This window comes from Homarus americanus, unplaced genomic scaffold (genome assembly GCF_018991925.1).
Source record: "Homarus americanus isolate GMGI-L3 unplaced genomic scaffold, GMGI_Hamer_2.0 scaffold48406, whole genome shotgun sequence".
Classification (NCBI taxonomy): domain Eukaryota; kingdom Metazoa; phylum Arthropoda; class Malacostraca; order Decapoda; family Nephropidae; genus Homarus; species Homarus americanus.
In genome coordinates, this window is record NW_024753828.1 from 2,364,289 (window position 1) to 2,392,062 (window position 27,774).

A 27,774-nucleotide genomic window follows, 5' to 3' on the forward strand; every position below is an offset into this window, starting at 1 on the left:
TTTCATTTTCGTTAACACAGCAAAGGAATCAAATTACATTGTGCATTTTCATGAACGTAAAACCCAAACATGTTCAGCGCTTTTAGATAGCATTATCTGAACGGGCTTCTTTCTGGAGAAGAAAAAAAAAAGTTTGAACTTTAGGAAAAATTTGGTTGAGCATAGGAGCAAACTGGCACCTGCCGAGCATTTATAAGACTTGCCGGCCTTCATGCTACGTCATTCGACGCCGTGCTACGCTTCAGGTATGTGTACAGTAGGGACGTGGTCTTGATCCAGGGAAAATCGTCTAACTATTCTTCTAGATCACGCGAAATAATAAAATATTGACCATGCTTGTGTTTATGTGCATATTTCGTTAGATGTCATAGTGGGGTTAAGATTAACATTACCATATACATTACTGGAAGCAAGAGCTCCAGTACAGAGCAGGGAGACGGAGGGACACCCCTACCCGCTCTACCTCAATCAGGTGGAGGCGAGCGCCATGTAAACAATGACATCTCTGACCACACCCCGCAAAATACAATGTATTTAGCAAATGCCGCAGCTGGAGGGGGGCCGGAGTGACTACCAAGAGCAGAGACGTTACCGAAAACAAATTCCGGCTTAAAAGTCATGTACACTAATACTGACACGTTCCTTGATAAGAAAGAGGAGTTTGAAACACTACTGGAGGTACTGTACCTGTACGTACATCAACCCGATATAGTACGGATAGGTGTTGTAGAACTTTTGCACAAGAACAGGAGAATCGACCCGGAGGAATGTGCGTTCAGCATTGACGGATATGACACATTTACGAACCTTTCTCAAGCAACTTGCAAGAGGGGTGTGGTTATCTATGCTAGGCAAGACCTTAGAGCCAGCCAGGCGAGGGTACAGGGAGAGAATGTTTTGAAGAATCCAAGTGGTGTAAAATTAAATTAAAGGGGAGAGATTTACTTATTGTGGGTATATTTACAGATCCCTAAACTGTAGCTTATTAAAGCAAAGGAACTTAAGAGCCTCAATAGACAATGCAACGGCGCTCAGCCCTCAGCCCTAGCAACCTCCTTGTAATGGGGGACTTTAACAATGGCGACATCGACTGGAGAAATGAGACCACGCCAAATTACTGAAATAACCCCGCTACTCTTTTTGTAGAAACTATGAGAGATTATTTTCTGTTCCAGCGTGTTAAAGACCCGACTCATTACAGAGTTCAGCAAACACCCAAGCCACGGGACCTCATCATAACAAACAGGTGGCCAAGCTGGAACACCTAACCCCCGTTGGCACCAGCCATCACGTAACATTGTCCTTTAGATTAAACTGTTACTTAGTTCACGACATAATCAGGCCAAGGTTCAAATATTACAATGGAAATTACGACGGGATGAGGGGTATCCACTGGCCTAACTCACTAAGGTATAAGAACGCAGACACTACGCTGAATATCATAGATAGTAAAGTGAGCCATAAGAATATAAGAATGGAGGAAATTGCAGCGGGCCTATTGGCCCATACTGGGCAGTCCCGTTTACACCCAACCCCTATCGCTCATATATCCATCCAACCAATGTTTGATCGATAAATACATACCCAAGACCAAACCCAGTGCCTCCACATGAACCATTAGGCGGTCGACAAAGTTAAGAAGAAAACCCAGAAATTCAAGACGTGGGTTAGGACAAACGATGAGCAGGACAGGAGGATGTATACCAGATCCAAGAACCAAGCAAAATCAGACTGTAAAAGGGCTGAAAAGGAGTTCCAGAGGCTGGTTGCAAACAAGGTCAAGTCAAACCCGAAAGCTTGAATATGGTAGTTACGCAGATTCTGACCAGGACAAAGCGGAGGCATTGAGCAGTTTCTTTTCTTTGGTGTTCACAAGAGAGGATACGAACAATCTTGCTGCGTTTGGGGACAGACTGTTCGACACAGCGCTGACACACATTGTGTTCTCAGAAGGTATAAGAAATAAATTGGCAAAGCTAAAAGTTCATGAGAGTCCCGGCCCTGACATGGTGCATCCCAGAGTGCTAAGTGATTTGTGCAACGAGCTTGCTAAGCCCCCGAAGATCCTGTTCTGTAAATGCCTGGGTGAGCAAAAGGTCCCCATTAATTTGAAAATGGCTTTATGTGAGTCCTATCTTCAAGAAGGGCGAACGTCACTCCACGAATAATTACAGACCAGTGAGCCTGACCAGCATAGAAAGAAAAGTACTTGAGAGCATTATAAGAGATGCCATGATGGAACATCTACTACGAAACAATCTTTTTATGGATTGCCAACACGGTTTTATGCCGGAGCGCTCCTGCTTAACACAATTACTCAAGGTACTGGATGTTTGGACCTGAATTCCGGAACAGGGTGCCAATATCGACAATGTATACCTAGATTTCGCCAAGGCTTTCGACAGCGTACCCAATGAAAGGCTAAAAATTAAACTGGAAGGGTACGGGATTCGGGGAATTGTCCTAGCGTGGATCGATGACTTTCCTTTATGATTGCAAGCATGAAATCGTCATGTGTGCCCGTGACAAGCGGGATACCACAGGGCAGTATATTGGGCCCGCTGTTGTTTGTTTGCTTCATAAATGACATGCTAAAAGCTGTACACTCCTCCGTACAAATGTTTGCGGACGATGCCAAGCTATTTAGGGAGATAAATAACCAAGCAGACTGTGAAGAGCTGTAGAAAGATCTCTGTGAGCTTCAAGAATGGTCTAAGAAATGGCTGCTAAGATTCAATGTCACGAAGTGTAAGAGGCTGCACTTGGGACGTACCAACGGTAAGGAGGCGTATCACATATTCCAACGGGACGAAGAAACTGGGTTAATTGAGACAATGTGGAAAGGACCTGGGTGTGTGTATGCTGACAATGTACTGAAATTCTCGGGCCATTGTGAGAAGGTGAACCAAGCAACTTCAAGAGTGAGGTGCTTCCCCGCCTGGAGTACTGTCACCCCGTCTAGTCCCCGAGATATGCTAGGCACTGTCAGTTGATTGAAAATGTCCAAAGGAGGGCCCAGACTGGTGCCAGCACTTAGGCACCTCAGCTACCCAGAGAGATTACAGCTCCTGCAATTGCCTAGCTTATACTACAGACGGGCAAGAGGAGACCTAATTGAGGTGTATAAACATCTCAAAGGGCACAACTCAGTCGAGTGTCCTTACCTGGAGCTGGCGGACACTCGCCCCAAGCACAAGGGGTCACAGCTCAAGGTTGAAGAAGTCACAAGTCCAGAAAACTGTGAGGGCAAACTTTTTTGGAGTAAGAGTTATAAACTCGTGGAACAACCTGCCAGAGAGTGTTGTGGCGGCACCGAGTGTGAGCTGTTTCAAGTGCAGACTTGACCAGCACTGGAGCAGGTTCAGATAGGTAGTAGGCAGCTATCAAACATGGAGGTACTACCGCCTGGAAAGATATTGGAAGCATAATGTGTTGTCTAATGGTAGACCCTGCTGCCACATGGCATCACAAAAATTGTGTCAAAGTCCCAGGTTGCTGATCTGACTTTCTGCCTCATTTACACACAATTGCAGGGTCTCAATTGCTTCTCTTACGTTAAGAACACAACATACATATATTACTTCTCACTCCTGATATATATATATATATATATATATATATATATATATATATATATATATATATATATATATATATATATATATATATATATATATATATATATATATATATATATATATATATATATATATATATATATATATATATATATATATATATATATATATATATATATATGCAAGTAAATCACTGTAAGTGAGGTATATGTTGATAATCCACGAACTTCGTGTTTTTTCTTTCCTTATTATATATATATATATATATATATATATATATATATATATATATATATATATATATATATATATATATATATATATATATATATAATATATATATATATATATATATATATATATATATATATATATATATATATATATATATATATATATATATATATATATATATATATATATATATATATATCATGTAGGTCCACAATGAAAACGTGGATAAGATAAATCTTGAAAAAATCACACGGGAAAAGGGAAACAACGGAGCACCCTTGTGATTTTATAAAAAAATATATATATATATAATATATATATATATATTTTTTTGTGGTTCTATTATTATTATTATTATTATTATTATTCCAAAAAAATTATTATTAGTATTGTATTAGTTTATTATAATTGTTATTTATTATATTTATTATTATTATTGTTTTTTTATATTTTCGCCCTCCCCACCCCCAGGCCTTTTGGGTCATAAAATTGACCTGTGCCCGGGTGTGCCAATGCCCGTAAAAAAAAAAAAATCCGGAGCCAGTGCATGCCCAGTACTTGCCAACAGTGCGTAACAGAGACGTGACCGATCGCCCAAGCGGCTAACGAGCCGATCAGTGGCGAAGAGGATAATAGTTATACTACAATACTACAATACTGCCTTGAAGAAATATCACAAATACGACTTGCCTTATTTGGCAATAACAAGAGCATTTCAAACACCATGCTTCAAAATTCCATGTCCCACATTGGTAATAACCAAAATACCGAATCCCCCTATTTTTTTTTTTTTAGGTATTCAATCGTCCTTACCATTAACACAACACTGGTGAATAATCCAACTTGTATTCAGATCACAGAAAAGTCGCCACTCACCTGGCTGTGAATACAACCAAGCTGATGAATGATAATTAGTGTGAAACATATATATGTACAGTCGTGAACAGAAGTCCTGTCGCCCCTTGTGCTGTTCCGCGAACCAAGAGATTCAGACTCATGAACACGAAGCAGTAGACACTGGTGCATTATTCTGCCCATAAATGCTTCGGATTCATGAGTCTGAATCTCAGGGTTCGTGGAGCAGTAGAAGGGGCGACAGGACTTCTGTTCACGACTGTACAGCCACCCACAAAAGTCCTGTCGCCTCTACTCCTGAACCACGAGCCCAGAGATTCAGACTCGTGAAACCGAAGCATTTATAGACATAATAATGGATCAGTGTCTACTGCTTCGGGTTCACGAGTCTGTCAGGGTTCGTGGTTTCGGAGTAGAGGCGACAGGACATTTGTGGGTGACTGTGTAGTAGATTAATATAGGCAGTTACTCAATAGCTCATCACATTACTTAGAAGTTATTTCATTAAGACTTCGTTACTTAGACACTATACATACAACTCAGCGGAGTGATGATGGTACAGTATACTTCCATACGTGGTTTTACATTCAGTAGCCGTTATAAATAGATATTTGTCGTATTTGTTTCGAAACTCGTAGTATATCACTCTGTAGGCAATTGTACAAAGTGCATGTCATATTTTAGCATCACAGATCTATTTAGCAAGAACAATGTTGATGGTACCATCAGCATGTTCTTCGATGTAGTTATTGACCATTTCAGATTGAACTTAGGTAAATGTATACCTATATTCCTGTAATTAATCAAATTGATTCCAGAGGCCAGTGAGGTCCGAGTGAGTCCATCCACCAAGATGATGATAATGAGTACGAGCGTGGGGCCCCACAGGTCGTGCAGGTCGCTGTTGCTGGGGTTGGTAGTGCTGGTGCAACTCTCTGCCACACACAGGATAATGATGAGTGAGTACACAAGAAGGAAATTTATTTGTTTTATAACGAAGAGTAATTAGACCAATCTGTTTCCTATTTGTTATTTTCCCTTTGGATGGTTTATGAACGTGAATATCCAGGAATCATAAATACAACATTAATCTGGGATAAGGTAAATTTCTGTTGTCTTGTGGGGTACGAGTTATTGGTTCACACTCAGGATGGGATGGAGAGAGGAAACTCACAATGTCCTCTCTATATACATATTGTATTGGATGTACAAAGCAGCTTGGTGCTGGGGGGGTGGCAGCGTGAGTCCAAGCGTGATGTAGAGAGAGCTGGTTGGTGAGGGTGCTCAGAGGAGAACACGTGGCTTGTGGGTCGGCATGGTCGCCGGCGGGAGCGAGGGCCACCAGGCAGGAGCGGAGGAGGAGGTGTTGCTTGCTGGTGGCTGTGGGTAGAAAGAGGTAGGTCACCACGAGGTGAGGTCTTAAATAGCGGAGGTAGGCGTGGCTTGATAGTTGACCTCAGTCATGCAAGGCGGCGCTGGTTGCTGACCTTGACCACGAGGCGCAAGCTGGTGAATTCGAGGGACGGCTAGGAAGTTTGGTAAGGTTAAGTATATAGGTTTCTTTGGCTGGTTAGTTCTACTGTATATGCCTAAGACATTTCTCATAAATGGGATTTTTTCAAAGAAAATGAAGGCCAGATTTCAACAAAGCATACCAAAATACACCAGAAGAAATATATTTCCCTGTAAAAAACGACGGGGGCGTTAAAACAAATCTTTACTCCGGCACCTTTCATGTAAAGCAGCCCTCACATGGTCAATATTTATTGACAATAAGATTGATCGTGTGAGGATGAGATTGAAGGTATTGACAATACAAAATATTGATGGAAACTGGATTGATGAGTTTCAAAATATTTATGATATTGTCAATATTTATTGACAGTGTGAGGCTAGTATTGTCAATAGAGAATGAGTTTGTAACGGTCGTCTGTCATGGGTTGCGCCTCCCGCACAACCCATCCCAAATGTTTGTTTAGGTAGAGATAAGGTACCCTGCCAGCCGATAAGGGGAGGCCAGTGAGACCTCATTTTAGTCAGTGGGCTTTAGACCTTGGATGAGAGAAGACCTCCTGCTCCGCGGACTTAGAACACGGGCCATACAGTCCTACCAGTGCTACGAGTCTGTGTGTGCAAATCCCCGAGATTGTTGTTAAGTCCAGCGAAAAGTTAACGCATCCTGTAAAGGAAGTGATCACTTAGATGAATGTTGAAAATTAATGGAATTCATTAAATCATCATTTATCAAGTACACAACGCATTGAATGCCGGAAGCAGAATGAAATTCTACGTAGTGATACACCATAATCTCCTGGGTGAGTAATCAGTGTGAAGGTATCTGAGTTCTACGGTAAGAAAAACCGCTTTCTTGCATTTAAAACGTAACATCGTCCATGGCATGCACATCGCCTTCCGGTCTTGCTGATAGCGGTAATGGGCCAGCTGCCCAAACAAGAAGTGACACTTGGGATGTGTTCTTATGATTCATTCGTACATACAGAGAATTAGCAGGGTTGTGGGATGTTACTTCAAAGGACTACATGAACAAAGGAAAGAAAATGCAGCTTATGAGTTGTTGATTATTTTCAAGGAAATGAAGAAAGATTGTCTATGCAAAAGCCAAGATCACAGCTACACAAGCTTTATGAGCACACATTTCCGTCAGCACTCCTTCTAAGCCTCCTTGGTACAGACTGACAAATTTGTCGGAAATATTGAACGTGTGAGGTGGCGGTTGTCAATAATTAAAATATTGACAATATAATATTGTCAATAAATACTAACCGTGTGAGGGCCACTTAAGAGTTCTGTCAATCTTTACACAACGCATCTATACCACATGCTGTGAACCGTCCAGCGCGGCGTCAATGAGCTACCTCATTGATATTTTTCGTTTACACCGCGTATTTGACATCATAACCAAGTGTTGGTTACCAGGATTTGACCATGCTACCGTTAGGTATATTCCTAATTTGATTGGGGGTGTCGCCCCCAACATGCCTTTAGCTACTCACTCAACATTATAGAACTTGGTATCATTGGAAAGGGCATTCACAGGGGAGTTCAAAACTATGATTCGTAAGTGTTAACAATGGTGGAACACACTAATATGCTTAAAAATTACTTTGTATTATCCAATTTTACCTTAAGACATCAACACAGTACATAAATATGACATGTAAACAGTGTCATCACAGTATTTCATGTCAGTTCTGTTAGTTTAGCACATGCGAAAAGTGCACTCTGCCTCTTCAGTAATATGTACAGTATATGCATCAATGTATTTACTGGACAGTCATGCGCCGGTTAACGTCTGACCGAACAACGTCGGATCGCATATACGACGTCCGTGGCACCCCCCCCCCCAAAAAAAGTGACGGAGACATGATGATCCTCCCCATACGGATCAGATATTATGTGTTTAAGGAATATGCTTCCTTACTTAGGCTTTTTTAAGCATTTGCCTACAGGTGAAATGTTAACCTACATCTATTGAGGATAAAATCTTTCACCTACAAATTGACAATAACACATTTGCTGTAATCAGACATATCTAGTTGCCTCAACAATTGCAACCCCAGTTGCAATTGGGGTTGCAATTTCAAATTCTGTGGCATTACTAAAAATAAAAAGCATAGTTACATGTTTTGTGGACTACAGTATTAAGCGTACCCTTTTCATCACTTTGTAATAAACCTAGCCATGCCTATGTGTGTTTATGATATTTACCATAACATTATATATATATATTTATTGGGTCTAAATGGTCGTAAAATGGGAAACTTGGGGTTGGGTCTTGGGTGCCTGAACCAATTAGAATAAATCCCAGAGGTTCTGTACTTTCATCATCGGCGGGGTCCCAATTAGGCGCGATAACCAAGGGATGACTGTACTGTACTGTATATACTTGTGACACTGGCCAGTTGCTTCTGGTGTTATGGTACAGGGGTACCAAGTGACAGCACTAGGATCCCACTTCCTCTATCAAGGAATAAACAATTAAAATTTAAATTGAAAAAAAAAACATTCAAATAATGGGACCTAGCGAACCTAAATGGCCCTAGAGCGGGCACAGTCACGTATGCATCGCGTGTTCTTATAGATTGTGCTGCCAGGCGTACGTTATCTAGTGAATTTAGTCAATATTGTACAGTAACAATGGACCTAAGTGCAAACCTGTATTGTACATGTACTAAATGATTACGGTACTAAAATTGTTATGTCTATTGCAAATATAGCTTGTTTATACAGGTATTCAAATAAATTACTATCTTACAAGAATCCCTCCAATGTAAGTTATATTCACCCAGGTCGTTTGGGTGGCAAATTATGAGAAGAGCTTAGTCACTCTTAAGTAATGATAAATAAACACACACACAGGCCTTCAGCGCCAACTGTCAAATCTTATCTCAAATAAATAAACAAACAAACGCCAGACATTCTGTCACCTCACCTCCCCCCCCTCTTCCCACACGCTCCTGGCTACTTCCTTCCTTGTGTTCCCAGACAAAAGATTGGTGATTTCTTTATGTTTATTTTATATAATATCTCAGACTAAAGTTAGGATAATATAATTTGCATTGCTGAAATCCTTGCAAGACAGAGATTAATTTGAATATAAGCGTCATATATTTTGCTCAAGATATAAAAAATGTAGTACATTAGTGTACAATACTGTAGTACATTTTATAAAAAGTTTTTCAACTGTATTTTTGGGTAGATTTACATAGATTTCTTCATTTATTTTCATCCATTTACATGCACACACCATACTAAAAGAAACGTAAAAGAAATAAATGACCTTAGTGCAAAGCTGGAGTGCACATGTACTAATTTGATTACGGTACTAAAATTGTTTTGTCGAGTGCAAATTATAGCATGTTTATATTCAAATTAATCAGTATGTTACAAGAATCCCAGGTATGTTAATTATATTCACCCAGGTCATTTCACTGGCTTTTTATAAGAGAGAAGCTTAGTCACCTAAGAACTGATAAATATACACGCGTTAGACCTGGGCCTGTGCCAACTGTCAAACGTACTACCTCCCCTCCCCCCACGCCCCCTCGCTTGCTCCCACCCTCTCTCTCCCCCATCTGCTCGGCGTTGCTGGAATCCCTGTAAAACAGTGAATAATTTTAATATAAACGTCATGTATTTTGCACAAGAGATAAAAATTAATCACCTGTATCACATTACAGTAGTGATTTAACAGTAAAAGTGTATATGTACGTATATAGTATTCCACATACACGTAAGTATAAATACAAAGTTTATGTGATGATCGGACAACGTCCATTTCGGTTAACGTCACGTTTCCAAGAACGTATCTAGGACGTTAACCGGCGCATGACTGTACTCGATAGAAACGGCTGAGATTTCAAAGGCAGCATCACACTTGCAAGTTTCCTTCAACTTTCACGGCATACAACCCTATTTTCTTTGTTTACAATTGACGAGCGCATAGACTAGCGTGCATGACAAGACGCACTCAGAAAATTGGCACTACCCTGTATTTAGAAAAATTATGCAATAAAATGACGGAAAAGGTGCAAATGTGACGCCACCTGTAGACTAGATTACACAAAGGCTTAAGTAGTATATAGTGTAAAGAAAAAAGAAAACAAATGTTAATTATATTCTGGGTTCTAAAAAATACAATTTTACAAAGGAGATACTGTAAAGCTACCCATAAATGATACCATTGATACGGTTGATGGGAACTATGTCATGGTCACAATAACGGCTAGTCTGTTTGAAACCTGATGATTCATATTATACTCCAAGCCCGCAAAACATGTGGATAACTAGTGAGTTATCCCTAGGGAGAAATGCGTTTTCCCTCTCTTTAGGTGCCAGCCATTTTCTCCAAAATCTCAAAGTATACACAAAGGCTCCTTGTCCATACGTCCCGCCCATTTGGGGTACTAACAGTTGTCAACGTATTTATTATACTTTTTCCTGGCAAGCTCAATCTCGAATTAGTTTATGTAAATCAACTTAAGAAATTCGCCAGACCCGTGTCAACTGAGGGCCATCTTTGAATGTGTAGCAGTTGATTTGAATGTAATTTCTGTCATTGCGTGAGTAGCCACCTCTGGCAACTCACGGCGTATATAAACCTGTGCGTGAAGGAGAAATCCCTTCTTTGACGATTTCCAAATTATCCCAGGAATGTGAGCGAGTGTTCCCCGTCGATATAGTCATTCAGTTTAACTTAGTCAATTTTGTGAATATCAGTGTTCATGTTGTAACAGTGAAATTATCATTTACCCAGTGTAAGAAGTACTATAACGTAAATGTCGTCTGTCATTGCGAGACAAAAGATTGTTTGTGATTGAGTCATCATCATCATCCCTTCTTTCACGATTTCCAAATTATCCCAGATCCAGTGTGTGGGTTATTTGAACACCCCACCGGCTGCCAGGGGTCGGTGGATACCTAACAGTTAGCTGTATTGGACGATGTCGCTGATTCGGCAAGATTAAACTGCTCCAGTCCGCATTCCTGGGAACTTGACCCCAGACTCTCGCCACGTGTCAGACTACAACCGACCATAACAGCGATCTTCATTTGTTGAGACGCCAGTGTTATACCCGGGACACTCCTTGCAGTTATATGGTCCACAGTATTTGTTATATATGGTTGGAGATAATTAACCGAAATATAATTATCCCATGTTGGGTAGTGAACCCATAAAATTGTTAGTATCAATAACAACGTGTTATGTGTTGTGAGTGCATCCTCCATATGTACTACCAACAGTTCTAGTGAAGGTCATATGTAAGTTGGTCATGTGGTGTAGTCTATGTAATATACCACCAGTAATGTTGTAAGAAGCCAGAGTATCCAAATGGAATTACAGATGAGTAAAGCCAAGGAGTTGATCCTTGTAGCTGTATGTTAATGTAATGTACCACCAGTAATGTTGTAAGAAGCCAGAGTATCCAATTGGAATTGCAGATGAGTAAGGCCAAGGAGTTGAACCTTGTAGTTGTATGTTAATGACATCTTTTACCTAATTTAATTTCATATTAATAAACCATTTCTTAGAGTATATTAGGGGTATCATTTTACCTCAGTATCCACCTTTATTTTGTCCAATGACTTGATACCAGAATTACAGTACCCATGTGCCCTAACTCTCGCCACGCTACCAAAGGACTGAGGCTATAAAGTAACCATGAAATGAAATATTTAGACAGAACAAATGAAGGAAAAAAGACAAAGAAAGAAGTATGAAATAAGAATATAAGGGATAGGAAGAAGAAAATCCCCGCCATTATAACTAGTTCCTACATTCTGGAGGGAATCTAATGTGAACTAGTTTTTTTTTTTTTTTTTACGGGCATTAGCCCACCCGGGCACAGATCATTTCTAATGACCCACATCAAGATCTGAGGTGCGAAAATATAATAAAATAATAATTATACCTGTAATAATAATAGTAATAAATATAAATAAATAACGATTATAATAAGATAAAATAATAATAATAATAAAAATTTATCAAAATTTTAAAATAATAATGATAATAATAAAAATAATAGCTATAAATAAAAATAAATAAAAATAGCAATAGTGACGAACGATATACTGTACTGTATGTATGTTGTGTTGTCAAAGTAAGAGACACAATTGAGACCCTGCAATTGTGTGTAAGTAAGGCAAAAAGTCAGATCAGCAACCTGGGACTTTGTCACATTTTTTGTGATACCATATGGTAGCAGGGTCTACATTAGACAACAGTCATTAAGCTTCCCATGGCGGTAGTACCTCCAATAATATAGCTCGCTCAATAGATGGCACTGTTATGGCAGTATCTGGCATCTTCTAGTGCACAACGGTTTCAGGTCGTTTCAGGCGAGTTTTCCAATCTTTACTCTATAGTCTTTGGAGGAAACCAAACCGTTCCTCGTCTGGGAAGAACAAGAAGTAGAGTTAGACATTGTGTGTCTCACAATGAAGAAATCATTACATGAACCAGGACAGTTAAGGGCTTTATATGGGAATAAGATTAGTAATTTGCCTAAAATAAACACCTTGCATGTATATTGTGACGGTTCAGTTGTGTCAAGTGGCAGGGCAGGGTGTGGGATCCTTATAAGACAGTATACAGAACAAGGTACTGATAACACCAAAATTGGACTCCGGCTGAGCAATTTTATATCATCAACACAAATTGAGTTATATGCAGTGTTAGTAGGATTGGAAAATGTTGTAAAGGGGAATAAAGATGCATATTTTTTGTTGATAGTAGGGCCGCTTTGGATTCTTTGAACAGCGGGAGTCCAGTCTTTGAACTCATTATAGGTTCATGTAGAAAATTAGTAAATACAATAAGGAAAAAAGGCCATAGTATCCGATTTGTATGGGTCCCTTCACATGTGAGGATTGGTCTTAATGAAGCAGAAGATATAATCGCAAAAAGAGCCATGGAAGAGGCCGAGATCGACACAATATGTATTAAAACTTTGAAACAATTAAGGAGCAAATTTCGGAAAAAACAATCAATAGAAGATAATTTAAAAAGGCATGAAATATATGAGAAAAGTGGAACAACGAAACATTACCATCATGTTCTCATGAACACAAATTTTACACATGGGAAAGATAGCAGCAGGTGGAAAGATTCAGTGTATATGAGGTTAAAATTACGATATAAATATTACTGGGAACTTGCAGCTGAGAGAAGTGAACAGGATAAAGAATGTAGAGTTTGTAGAACATCCAAATCCCATGACCTGCCACATTATACAGTATACTGGAATGCCCATTGCTTTATGTATATAGAAATGCCCAGATAAATAATGTCTCCAAGCAAATAGAATGGATGTTTGAAAATAGGAAAGTAGATGAGATATTAAAGAAATATACAAATTTTGCATCTAGAATATAACTGTATATGTACTATACTTGATAATATGAGATATATCTGTATTAGGGATTTATGCGAGTCCTGAGAGGGACATTCCTGGACTGGGGTGGGGATGACTTATGTCACTTCATCCTTTTGAGATGTATTTTTTTATTGTGTCTCAATAAACGTATCAATGAATCAATCAAACCGTTTCTCGAGCAATTCATGTGATGCACATAAGGCACATAAATAGACAAGGCATTGGAAAATTTAAGGGCCTACAATAGAAAAGAAAGTGCCCAGGGCCTACGAAACCCTTAATCCAGCCCTGCCTCCCCCTCAATTCCATGGCCTCTTATGATTTTTAAAACCAATTAACCCACCTAACGAAGAGCGTCGGTCAAATATTATTCGACTAACTGGCTTGACTGTCTTACAGACCAGAGAACTCAGTCTCACAGGAGAATCACCATGCAAACACCCGCCATCATCAGAGAAACTCAAAAGGTAGGTACTTATCAAAACTACATCTTTTCTTTATGTAAATTAATTTCTAAACAAAACTGCCGAGGAACTAAACGCTTGTTGCTTTACTGCTTCACATTATGGATGTTTAGTTTGTGATTTTAAATTATATTATATGAGACATTTCATATTTACAATCATCTTGAATAACACACAACTCCCTTTGAAGCTAAAATTTTTCTTTTTCCTACGGATTTTAGTGTGACTCATTTGATTCTAACATTCATTTGTTGCAATCACTCGTTTCTGAGTTATGATCCCCTAACCTAACCAAAGCTAATGTAGGGTTTCGTGATATAATGTTGTCTAGCACTCAGGATGGATGGAAACTCTAAGGTGGTGGTTTTCTTATATAATATAAGTTATATGGTAGACAGTCTGGTGCTGCTCAGTAGACACGTTCGGTGAGTAGCGTGTTGAAGGAGGTAAATGTGCAGGAGCTTCATTAGAGAAGATGTTGCCTGTTGCTGGCCCCCAGGTTGAATGAGAACGGGACAGCGAGGAGCTTGCTTGGAGGAGGTGTTGCGTGTTCAGGAACCGAGAGCAGAATAAGAGAGCTGGTTGGTGAGGACGCTCAGAGAAGGACAGCTGGTGGGTCGCCATGCTCGCCGGCGGGAGCGAGGACCGCCAGGCAGGCGGAGGAGAAGCGAGGGTCGCCAGGCAGCGGCGGAGGAGGAGGTGTTGCGTGTTCAAGAAGAGAGGCCAGAATGAATCTCAATGGAGAGACAGAGCTTATATACACAGCAGCCGTGAGTCACCCGTGGGAACCCCGGTCTTTTGACTCCGTTGCTAGGATACTGTGGCATCTGGTGACGCCCCCCCTTGGGCCGCTTGTTTGGTTGCTAGGGAAGACGTAGCAGGTGGCATGCGGCTACGCAGTTGTAGGGGAGACGTCCACTACAGTATCGTCCCAGGCTACAAGCCCCTCTGAACTCTCGATCATTGTCAGCACCAGCCACTCTGTGAGTTCACTGCGTGACAACACTTAACTCAGCCAGTCAATAACGTGATTTAGCTTGCCAATGATAATGAGGTATTTCAATTATTTAAAATTTGAGAGAATTTGCCTTCTCCACATTTCACCATCGCCTTTCCATCTTAACATCTCTTCTTCCTTCATTTCTTCCTGCATTACTTCAACATCACCACCTGTAATCATCATCACTTCCTGCCTTCACCATTACCATCTACCTTCACCACCACTTTAACGTTAATGCTTACCTTCTCCATCACATATCATCACCACAACCAAAAAGCCTCACCACTAAGTAACCCACAGCACCAGGATGTGGCGAGCAAGAAGATGCAGGTGATGCTGGGAATGTGTCAGGAGGACCGAGAAATAGAGCTCAAGAATATTCCTAAAACGTTTCCCCTGGCCAACACCATCCCCAATCCCACTCCTGAAGAGATAGCCGAAAATGTATGTATAATCATCCAATTGAAACATACGTAGACAGGGAATTTTCACTTCAAACTTAAATTATAGTCACCCATAGTTAAGGTAACTTACGTATTTGAAGACATGTAAGTGACGGAGTTTCTTGAAACACAGATGAGTGTACTTTATTTGTGGTAAACAACAATATATATATATATATATATATATATATATATATATATATATATATATATATATATATATATATATTTCATTAGCCCAATAGCACGCAGACTTCTACATACAATCAACACCTCAACCCGCCAGGAATCGAACCCACGGCCCAGTAGCCCATGACTGTGACCGGGAAACGCTAACCGCTGGTCCACCAGGATACTAAAAGCAGTCCTAGACTCTGTTATATTTCACACAAAGCCTGTTCAACGGGCTTATGGCGGGGTAAAACGTTACTCTGACCACCTACGTGATACGGGTAGTCCCTATTAGAGGTTCACGGCGCCATAAGCTCGTTGAACAGGCTTTGTGTGAAATATAACAGAGTCTAGAACTGCTATTGGTATCCTGGTGGTCCAGCGGTTAGCGTTCCCTGGTCACAGTCATGGGCTAGTGGGCCGTGGGTTCGAATCCTGGCGGGTTGAGGTGTTGATTATATATATATATATATATATATATATATATATGCTTTAGTGACATGTAGATCCTTATTTTTCTTAAGGGCTTGGATTGCTTTGGTGAATCTTTCTGGACAGTTTGGAATGCAAGGCTTGGACATAGATGCATACACACCTTTACACCTTAAATACCCTAGATCTTTCATAGACAAATGCCTAAACATTACTAAGAAAACTTTTTATAGAACTGATCCCAAGCCCACCCATGACCATAAGAATATCTTAATATTACCATTTCACAAAAATTTCTCACATTCCTTCACAACTAAAAACCTGGAACGTCAATGTGGCATTTAAAAACTCATGCACTGTTAAACAAATGTTAACCAAGAACTCCCCCAACAACACAATTGGTTGCATTTATAAAGTTCCTTGCAAGGAATGTAATATGTTTTACTTAGGCCAGACAGGTAAAGATCTTGCAACTAGAATTAAACAACACAAATACAGTGTTAGGACAGGCCAGGAATCCAATGCTCTGTTTGTTCATTTGAGGGATAACAAGCATTGCATTGACTGGGATAATGCCTCCTCAATATTACCTTGTAATTCAATTGATAGTAGGAACATCATAGAATCTAGTCTTATTAAACATACCGAAGCATTCAACATGAATTTGAGTAACGGCATGTACAAGCTGGACAATTTTGTAATTAAGAAGATTTGTAACCAGGTGAGAAGGTCGGGTCACCTGACCATCTGACCTGACCACCAACCGTTGTGTGCTATTTAAAGATTAGTAGGGTCATTACCTAATACCTGACCATTGTGGACCTGGTCTCACCCTCCTCTGTATATATACACCTTGGTTTGTATTTCTCTTTAGTCTGTACTCACCCCTGAAGATGTGAATTACACGAAAGCGCTTGGGAACTTCGTGTTTTCTTCTTTCCTTGTGGTTATCAGCATATACCTAGATCACGCGCACCTACAGTGATTTACTTGCATACTTACATATATATATATATATATATATATATATATATATATATATATATATATATATATATATATATATATATATATATATATATATATATATATATATATATATATATATATATATATATATATATATATATATATGCAAGCAAATCACCGTAGGTGTGCGTGATCTAGAACTTCGTGTTTTCTTCTTTCCTTGTAGGTTATCAGCATATATATATATATATATATATATATATATATATATATATATATATATATATATATATATATATATATATATATATATATATATATATATATATATATATATATATATATATATATATTGTTTGGTACTCTTTCATATTGTTTAACCATCTCCTTGGTCACCTTATTACTTGATCGTGCCGAGATACTTCATTCTCGTGGAAAAGGTACAGTAATTAGACGTACTTTTCATGTCTCTCTCCTCACCTAATAACTCCCTTCTCACCTCATGTCTCTCTTTTCAATTTATATATCTTTCCTCACCTGATGTCTCTTTACTGACTTGATATCTCTTTCCTCACCTGATGTCTCTTTACTGACTTGATATCTCTTTCCTCACCTGACGTCTCTCTCCTCACCTGATATCTCTCCTCACCTGATGTCTCTCTCCTCACCTGATATGTCTCTCTCCTCACCTGATATCTCTCTCCTCACCTGATGTCTCTCTCCTCACCTGATGTCTCTCTCTCCTCACCTGATAGTTCTCTCTCACCTGATGTCTCTCCTCACCTGATATGTCTCTCTCACCTGATGTCTCTCCTCACTTGATGTCTCTCTCCTCACCTGTTGTCGCCCACCTTGATGTCTCTCTCCTCACCTGATGTCTCTCCTCACCTGATATGTCTTTCTTCTCAGCTGATATGTCTTTCTCTGCAGATGTCTCTCTCCCCACCTGATATGTCTCTTTCCTCACTTGATATGTCTCTGTCTCATCACTTGTCTCCCTTACCTGATATGTTTCATCACTTGTTGTCTCTCCCCTCACCTATGATATGTCTTTTTCCTCTGATATGTCTCTTTCCTCACTTGATATGTCTCTCTCCTCACCTGATATGTCTTTTTCCTCACCTGATATGTCTCTTTCCTCACCTGGTATGTCTCTTTCCTCACCTGATATGTCTCTCTTCTCACTTTGTCTCTTTTTCATCCTGATATGTCTCTTCTCACCTGATATGTCTTTTTTCCTCACCACAAGTATGTCTCTTTCCTCACCTGATATGTCTCTCTTTTCACCTGATATGTCTCTCACCCTGATGTCACTTTCCTCCCCACCTGATATGTCTCTCTTTTACTACACCCTGTTATGTCTCTTTCCCTCCTGATATGTCTCTCTTCTCCCACTTTGTCTCTTTCTTTCATCCTGATATGTCTCTCTTCTCACCTGATATGTCTTTTTTTCATCACCTGATATGTCTTTTCCTCACCTGATATGTCTTTTTCCCACTCTACAAATGTGTCACCCACTCACCTGATATGTCTCTCTTCTCCACTTCCCGTATATTTCATCCCTGTCTCTCTTCTCACCTATTGTGTCTTTTCCTCTGATATGTCTTTTCCTCACCTGATATGTCTCTTTCCTCACCTGATATGTCTCTCTTCTCACCTGATGTCTTTTTCCTCACCTGATATGTCTTTTTACTCACCTGATTTGTCTCTCTTCTCACCTGATGTCTTTTTCTTCACCTGATTTGTCTCTTTCCTCACCTGATATGTCTCTTTCCTCACCTGATATGTCTCTCTTCTCACCTGATATGTCTTTTTCCTCACCTGATTTGTCTCTCTTCTCACTCGATATGTCTCTTTCCTCACCTGATATGTCTCATCACTTGTCTCTTTCATCCTGATATGTCTCTCTTCTCACCTGATATGTCTTTTCCTCACCTGATATGTCTCTCTTCTCACCTGATATGTCCTCTTTCCTCACCTGATATATCTCACTTTACTCACCCTGATGTCTTTTTTCCTCACCTGATATGTCTCTCTTCTCACCTGATATGTCTCTTTCCTCACCTGATATGTCTCTTTCCTCACCTGATATGTCTCTTTCCTCACCTGATATGTCTCTCTTCTCACCTGATATGTCTTCTTCCTCACCTGATATGTCTCTTTCCTCACCTGATATGTCTCTTTCCTCACCTGATATGTCTCTCTTCTCACCTGATATGTCTTCTTCCTCACCTGATATGTCTCTTTCCTCACCTGATATATCTCTTTCCTCACCTGATATGTCTCTCTTCTCACCTGATATGTCTTTTTCCTCACCTGATATGTCTCTTTCCTCACCTGATATGTCTCTTTCCTCACCTGATATGTCTCTCTTCTCACCTGATATGTCTCTTCTCACCTGATGTCTTTTTCTTCACCTGATATGTCTTTTCCTCACCTAGTTTGTCTCTTCTCCTGATATGTCTGCTTTCCTCACCTGATATGTCTCTTTCCTCACCTGATATGTCTCTCTCTTCTCACCTGATATGTCTTTTTTTTCCTCACCCTGATATGTCTTTTTCCTCACCTGATATGTCTCTTTCCTCACCTGATATATCTCTTCTCACCTGATGTCTTTTTCCTCACCTGATATGTCTTTTTCCTCACCTGATTTGTCTCTCTTCTCACCTGATGTCTTTTTCTTCACCTGATTTGTCTCTTTCCTCACCTGATATGTCTCTCTTCTCACCTGATATGTCTTTTTCCTCACCTGATTTGTCTCTCTTCTCACCTGATGTCTTTTTCTTCACCTGATTTGTCTCTTTCCTCACCTGATATGTCTCTTTCCTCACCTGATATGTCTCTTTCCTCACCTGATATGTCTCTCTTCTCACCTGATATGTCTCTTTCCTCACCTGATATATCTCTTCTCACCTGATATGTCTCTTTCCTCACATGATATGTCTCTCTTCTCACCTGATATGTCTTTTTCCTCACCTGATTTGTCTCTCTTCTCACCTGATGTCTTTTTCCTCACCTGATATGTCTTTTTCCTCACCTGATATGTCTCTTTCCTCACCTGATATGTCTCTCTTCTCACCTGATGTCTCTCTTTCCTCACCTGTTATATCTCTACTCACCTGATATGTCTTTTCCCTCACCTGATATGTCTTTTTCCTCCTGATTGTCTCTCTACTCACCTGATTATGTCTCTTTCCTCACCTGATATGTCTCTCTTCTCACCTAATATATGTCTCTTTCCTCACCTGATACCTGATATGTCTCTTTCTCACCTGATATGTCTCTCTTCCTCACCTGATATGTCTCTTTCCTCACCTGATATGTCTCTTTCCTCACCTGATATGTCTCTCTTCTCACCTGATATGTCTCTTTCCTCACCTGATATGTCTCTTTCCTCACCTGATATGTCTCTTTCCTCACCTGATATGTCTCTCTTCTCACCTGATATGTCTCTTTCCTCACCTGATATGTCTCTTTCCTCACCTGATATGTCTCTCTTCTCTCCTGATATGTCTCTTTCCTCACCTGATATGTCTCTTTCCTCACCTGATATGTCTCTCTTCTCGCCTGATATGTCTCTTCACACCTAATGTCTCCTTCTTCTTAATGTTTCCCTGCAGACCATCACGGACATGGTGGACGTGATGACAAAAGTGAAAGAGAAGGAAGGTAATCGGGACCCGGTCATGAATAACTTGATGGAGAAGATGAAGGAGATGACCGCCACAATGGAGGTGAACACTGGGATAGGTACCCATCGACCCGGTGAGACGGCCCAGGATTTCGAGGAACGCATCAAAGAGCTTCTTTCTATCAGTGGCATCGAGGCTCTCCTTCCATTAGATTGTGGCCGGGTTAGTGCAGTTCATTTTTTATTAGTGTTTCACATGTTCTGCTCTTAGAATACAACAAATAACTGGTGGTGTGCGCTTATGACACAGTAAATCTAGGAGTTCAAATTCTCAGCACTATCATTTTTTGAAGTTTTTGAAAATGGAGTACAGTAACACTAATGGTAATATCTCCATTAGCCAGATTCCCTCAAACCCGTAACTCTCCGATAGCCGGAATTGAAATTTTCTCGGAAAATCGTTCCCGAAGACGGAATTTTCCGGAAAGTTCTGGCTTTGGGAACGATTTTCTGAGGATCACATTTTTTGGAAAATTCTGAGAAAATTTTCCAGATACCCGGAAAATTCCAGGGATGGGTGATATTTTTCCGGGATCAAGAGATGATGTAATGGTCAATTTCTGGAACTTCCGAGAACATTTTTCCGCTACCCGGAAAATTCTGGGGATGAGGGATTTTTTCCAGCTTTGAGAGTCGTCTCGTTACCCGGAAATCCCTCATTCCCGGAAGCCCTTTGCACCAATTATTCCGGCTAATGGGGATATCACTTAGTTTAAAATAATAGTGGTACTTTTTGGAAAAATAGCAACACCTGAAATATGAGCTTACGACATAACAAAAACAATAGTTGTATGAGGTAAGACTTCAATCTACCATAAAATTCTTGTCATTCATTACTTTCTGAAACTTTGTAAGCAGTGTCAATAATATGTAAATTAAAATTGATGTATAATAATAAAAGCATAAAAATTATACATACCGTAATGATGTACTGTACTGTAATCATATACTGTACAGTACTGCACTGTACATAGTATATTCATAAACTACAAGAACATAAAACATGTGTCAACCAATCAAAAGACTGGGTGCCTAACTTTATGGTTGGTGAACTGAGAGACAGTTGAGTGCAGTGCCTAGGGCTTCGCATTCAGTGTGCCACTTACCCACTTCACCTTACTGTAATTCTTGAAACCTTATAAAAACAAATATTTCACTGAACAGAACCGCCCTAGCCCTCATAAAAGCATTTTTTTGTGTTCCCTAAATATTAGCACCCACAATATTTCACTTTAAAATTATATACCCAATGCTACCTGGGGAGGTTAGGTTAGAAATTTGGGTAAAGGTGGTCAGTAATAAAATTAAATATGTTGGGGCTCATCTTCAGTTAATCCATTTTTCCTGTTAACAGTAAACTATAAACAGATATTTCCGTTAAAAGAATCCTCGTAGCCCTATGGACCCACTAGACGCAGAGCTGTTGCCCTGGGTGGCGGCACTGGGGTCTAGTGAGGATGGCAGGTTCCACTACCGCTGTACAGGTGCACTGATCACTAACCAACACATCCTCACTGATGCTGACTGTGCAGCTTCCGCTAACATGTGAGTCGTTTCCCAAGATACATCCATTGTAAGATTTACTGTCACTACCAGCCCCTATTAAGGCTTTATCTGGTTTCTTTACTCAATTGTTTGCCATTTCCTACCTTCATCAACTCACATTATCAATTTTTATCTTCATTAAGTCTCATTATACCATTCCCTGCCTTTATCGTCCACCATCATGACATTTCTTGCCTTTATCAACGAGCTGTATAGTCAGGCACACAACTACGGAGGGGGGCTTGGTCCCCTTGGAGCCAACATCAGCAGGCAGAGGGGATTTTATACAAAACGAGCTAATATCAGGTCACAACCGTTTGGTATATTTGATATTTTCTGACTTTTAGGTCAGATGAAGGTCATATGACCTGATCTTACCTAAAGTTTACCCTCCCCAGCACTACCTCGGGTGGAGACTGACCTGAAAAACTCGTGACAATATGTTCTAGTGTCAGCACTGGTCATTGACACTCTTGTTAGTAATTTTAGGGCCGACACAACCCATGTCACTTGTCATTCAGGTAAAATATTGCACAGCTTTGGATCCGTCACTAATTTCACATACAGTATTTATTTAATATGATCTAAATACAATATTTTGCAGTTAGCTATATTAGCAGTTCATAGACAATTTGCTTAAAATGGCATAATACACTCTTAATTTTATAAGTATTCCTACATAAATCATAAACTGAAATATATATTTTTTAAATAATTACGTATAATATTACAGGGTACTATAATTGTATTAAGAAATTCCAAGCATTATGATGTGGAGTAATTGTCTCCCAGGTGATGGGATCGATTTGGCACTTTTTCGGGTTTGTCTTATGACTATACTTATACCTTTTCAGTTGCCTTTCAACGTTATGTTTACTATTCTTTAGGTGACTGTAAAGTAGCTGCTTTGGCAGTCTACTGTCGTCCATGCAGGTAACATAGCCAGTCCAACGTAGTTGTTCATGGATAATGGTAGCCTCGATGCTCCTACAGTTGGTGTCAGCGAGAAAACTGGCATTTGTTCTCGTCTTCCCAGTGAACTCGGAGGATGGAATGTAGACAACGTTGGTGAAAGTTTTCAAGTGCCTTGAGGTGCCTCCTGTATGTGACCAAAGGCTTGAGATGCACATTTGATCGATGTCCATGGTGGTGGACAGGTGGGAGCCAAGACACCGAAAGTGGGTAACATTAGAGAGGGTAGTACCGTTTAGCTGGATAGATGGTGGAGGTGTGACTAAACCAGGGGCAGGCTGAAAGAAAATTCTGAGTCTTACGTACATTCACCTCAAGGCCGAAGTGTGCATACAAATCTGCGTGGGTGATAAGGATCTCCTTTAGGTCGCGTTCAGTGTGAGCGACAAGGGTGAGGTCGTCTGCATACTAAAGTTCAGTAATCGAAGCTGCCGACAGCTTTGTTCTTGCCTGGAGTCGTCTTATGTTGAAAAGACCCTTCACCCGGTACTCGATGTCCACCCCGCCGGCTAAATTGTCAATGGCACGAGCAGGGAAGGTAGCCAAGAAAATAGATAAGAGAGTTGGCGCCAGTACACATCCTTGTTTAACCCCCATTTGGATGGGGAAGAACTCACACTGGGTGTCATTGTACAGGACACTGCCGTTCATGCCATCGTGGAGTTGCCTCACAATGGTGATGAATTTTTGTGGGCAGCTAAAATGGCTGATGGTCCGCCAGAGGGCTTCTCTGTTGACAGAGTCGAAGGCCTTGGTTAGGTCGATGAAGGTCATGTATAGATCACGACGTTGTTCTCTGCACTTTCCCTGTATCTGACGGGCAGCAAAGATCATGTCAGTGGTGCCACGTGATGGTCTAAAGCCACATTGAGATTCTGGGAGAAAGTTTTCCGTCTCAGGAAGAAATCTGTTTAGGAGGACTCGGGCTATAATCTTGCCGGCTACGGACAACAGCGAGATCCCGTGGTAGTTGCTACAGTCTGCCCGGTTTCCCTTGTTCTTATAAATATTGGAGATGGAGGCGTCTTTAAGAGCTTGGGGGGATTTCCTCCTTTTCCCATATATTCTCCAGCCCCATCATGGCTTTTCTTTCATGGCTTATCCCAATTCATTTCCTATTTATCTATCTATCCATCTTTATCTACCTGTTTGTTCATCTGTCTGTCAATCAATCCATCTATCTATATTTCCTTGTTCCTTCCTCCCATTATGACATTATGGGTCAAATTGTGCCACTTCATGTACCATCGTTTCTTTATTTATTTATAGTTTTCACCCAGTGTGCTATTGTAATCTAACTCCTCAGTCCTCAGCAGTACTTATATATATATATATATATATATATATATATATATATATATATATATATATATATATATATATATATATATATATATATATATATATTATATATATATATATATATATATATATATATATATATATATATATATATATATGGTGACTTTACCATAGGTTCACTTCTTCCACCCAACAGCAACATTGTACAACTTAATGTGACCAAGGCCTTACCTGAGCCCTTTGCAGTGGAGAATTATGTGGTGGGTCGTAGGATTCACCCGTCCATCAGGGGTCCAACTGACTTCCTCAACGGCAGCAACATAGGCCTTTTGGAACTGGCAATGCCAGTGTTTTTTAATGGTAAGAATGTATTAAGGGTGGAGGGGGGATATTTTGTCATAAGGTGGCCCTGTGCCTGCATCTCAATAAAGTGAGTAAATTAAGGGAGCAGGGAGTTGTTTAATGGTGTTGATGACTAGCTGACACCAACACCACAGTACACTTCCACAGTGAGGATGAATTAAAAGATGAGGATGATTTTAATACACAGTATTAGTTATTGTGTTAATAGGGTTTCTATGACTGGAAAGAAGTACAGGTCTTAAGTTACTGCATGAGTGACATGAAGTGTTGTTCTCTTGCTCTCAGTGTATGCAACATGAAGCTGATGATGATAGATGATTACTCTGGGTGACCTGTTTTTACTGGTCAGAATCCGAGACATACATAAAGGAAATTTTCAGGAATTTTCTTATAAAAGATATTGTCTTCATTGACTGATTTACAAAAATAATAATTTTAGTGACTGATTTACAAAATAGTTTTAGAAACTAATTTACAAAAAAAAATCCACTTCACTAAATAGTTCACAGGAATTTTGCCTTAAGTATTCGAAACTTAGCACAAAAGGCTATTAAGAGAGTATTTACAAGTCAACACACAACTGATAATAAGATATTGAAACACTGTACTCATTTACAAAGTTATCACCATATACAGTAGCAAGTTGGTTTGTTTTCTCCTGCAGACTACATACAGCCAATCTGTCTGCCAGGGGTGTTTGACACCCCAGACCCACTGGCTCTTGGGGAGGGCACCATTGTTGGTTTCAACAGCATCATTGATAGTAAGTCAAGTCTTGTCCACTTCTAGATCTCATGTATACTGTACAGTATTTACAGAAAAATCCTGACTAATTTATGATTCTCTTTTTTTTTCATTTAGAGTATATATGTATATGATGTAAATACATGTTCTTTCAGCTCCTCAAGGGCGTCTTGCCAGCTTGAATATATTGAGGAACTCTCGTGTGCTGGGCTCGTCTATTTGTTTCACTGCCATCAGGCTCGTCAATGAGAGATTTCCAGATCAGGAGTCGACCCTCTACACTCTCCTCACTGAAGACCATATCTGTGCTGACCGGATCTTTGAATCAGTAAGCCTTCACTGCATGTACAATAGATCTAAATGAATAAGCTTGTTCAACTTGGATTATTTTATATGACTTACCGTATTGGTTTTTGTGTGCTGTTGCAAAGTGCTTCTATGCAAATTTTTATGATAAGAAGGCAATCATAGTGATAATGATTATATCTGAAGTTAATTTTGTCTGCATTATGCTTCTAGATCTCAAACAATTTACTGTACAACTACATTTTGTCAATTTAGTAATTATCTTAAACAAACTTGAGGAAGCAGACTGACAAACTTCCCATAAATTTACATTATCAGACATCCTTGGCTCTATGATACATGGAAAATGTCTTTTTTTTTACATTTTCCGGTACAGTAAAGTGCTTAGGTGTTGTATCATTAGCCTATCACATGTTGCAATCCAATGTTATGTTCTGAAACTGATATATTTTTTTTAATTCTTCTTCACCATCCAGGTAGGAAAGTCTATTCTTCTTCAGGAAGACTCGACAACCAATAGGGTGAAATTGGTGGGTGTGGGAGGGATTGCTAATGCCTTGAGGAGTAACCCCATTGCCTACACACTCGTCCAAAAACATCGCTTCTGGGTGGAACTTGTCCTTAAAAAGTTTATGGATAATACAAGTGAACGGAGAACTTAAGGTTTAGGAGAAGACAATGAAAATTAATCCACAAAAGCAAAAACTAGTAATAAAGAAGAAAATAGTTACATTATACAGTAGTACTGATAAAGATTAATAACAAGTGGTCACACAAGACTGTATTTTAGCAGCATTAAGCAAGACTTGGTGATTTGATGTCAATAACAATTCTGTGTAAAATATTTAATATATTATATAACATTGCCTCATTCCATAACTGAGCCCTTGATAAATGATGAAGATTTTCTAAAGTCTCAGCACTGGCCCTGATACAATTCTACCCAAAAATTTACCATTACTGTAGTTATCTTTCATGTGGTTTTCTTTCATTTTTTTTTAGCAAGTGATAACATTACAATGGTATTCCTGTGCATTGTAAATACTGTAATGGACATTTCATAAGAAAAACTATTATAAATTTTTCTAAATACAGTTGATAAGGTCTTATCACTATTACTTGTACGTAGTTTATTTCTTGATTTATATACTGTACTGTACTGCATTCTTTTCATTAGTGAATACTTTATCTCCATACATTTGTAAATACCTGTTGTATTTATGCACTTATATCTCCATTTTTTTTTCAATGTGCTATTAGAGTAAATGAATTACAAAAACAATAAGGTCCCAGTCACCAGCACCTCACTCAGGGTCTTTTTAACTCATTCACTACTGGATGCCAGAAATTTTATTCATCCCAGAGTGACCCCTTGTACCCAAGGGATTAAGGAGCACCTGAGCGCATGGGCATTTAAAATGAGGTCAAGTGGTGATCCAACTTCCAACTTCTCTATCATGGAGGCTTCACTGTAAACCTCAACTATGACCATGTGAGGAGATAATAAATTATTATTTAAAAACCTATATATAAATTCTGGTTGACCTCTACTTTCAAACTTTTAAAGTTTGTTTTTCTTGTTACAGAAAAGGGTTGACTTAAATGAGGAGCAGAATTCAGGTTCAGATCATTATTAATATACAAAGAGGTGACACAGAGTCCAAATCTCAATACATACAGTGCTGCATCAAGGTTTCCATACTAAGTGAGGATATACAGTAGTGTTGTGATATATTTATTATAAAGTTAACTGAATGTCATATCACAGTTTCTGATAGCTATTTAAAGGTAAAACATTTTAGCTA

The 27,774-nt window shown here is 39.5% G+C and overlaps 1 protein-coding gene across 1 annotated transcript; it reads left to right on the forward strand.

The window, feature by feature from the left end:
• The first annotated feature begins 211 nt into the window (after positions 1 to 211).
• LOC121855489 (serine protease hepsin-like) lies at positions 212 to 27,495 on the forward strand. The gene is made up of 10 exons (XM_042350464.1): positions 212 to 245; positions 5,486 to 5,626; positions 13,967 to 14,034; positions 15,332 to 15,475; positions 20,667 to 20,900; positions 22,122 to 22,282; positions 24,753 to 24,916; positions 25,584 to 25,682; positions 25,819 to 25,991; positions 26,446 to 27,495. The coding sequence occupies exons 1-10, from the start codon at positions 212 to 214 to the stop codon at positions 26,629 to 26,631; spliced, it is 1,404 nt and encodes a 467-aa protein (XP_042206398.1). The 3' UTR covers positions 26,632 to 27,495.
• Positions 27,496 to 27,774: the final 279 nt, after the last annotated feature.

What these genes read in the sequence shown, in the direction of transcription:
- LOC121855489 (XM_042350464.1), top strand. Translation starts at nt 212, where the DNA reads ATGCTACGTCATTCGACGCCGTGCTACGCTTCAG. An exon ending in GACGCCGTGCTACGCTTCAG is followed by an intron (nt 246 to 5,485) that starts GTATGTGTACAG and finishes AATTGATTCCAG; the next exon opens with AGGCCAGTGAGGTCCGAGTG. An exon ending in CTGAAGAGATAGCCGAAAAT is followed by an intron (nt 15,476 to 20,666) that starts GTATGTATAATC and finishes GTTTCCCTGCAG; the next exon opens with ACCATCACGGACATGGTGGA.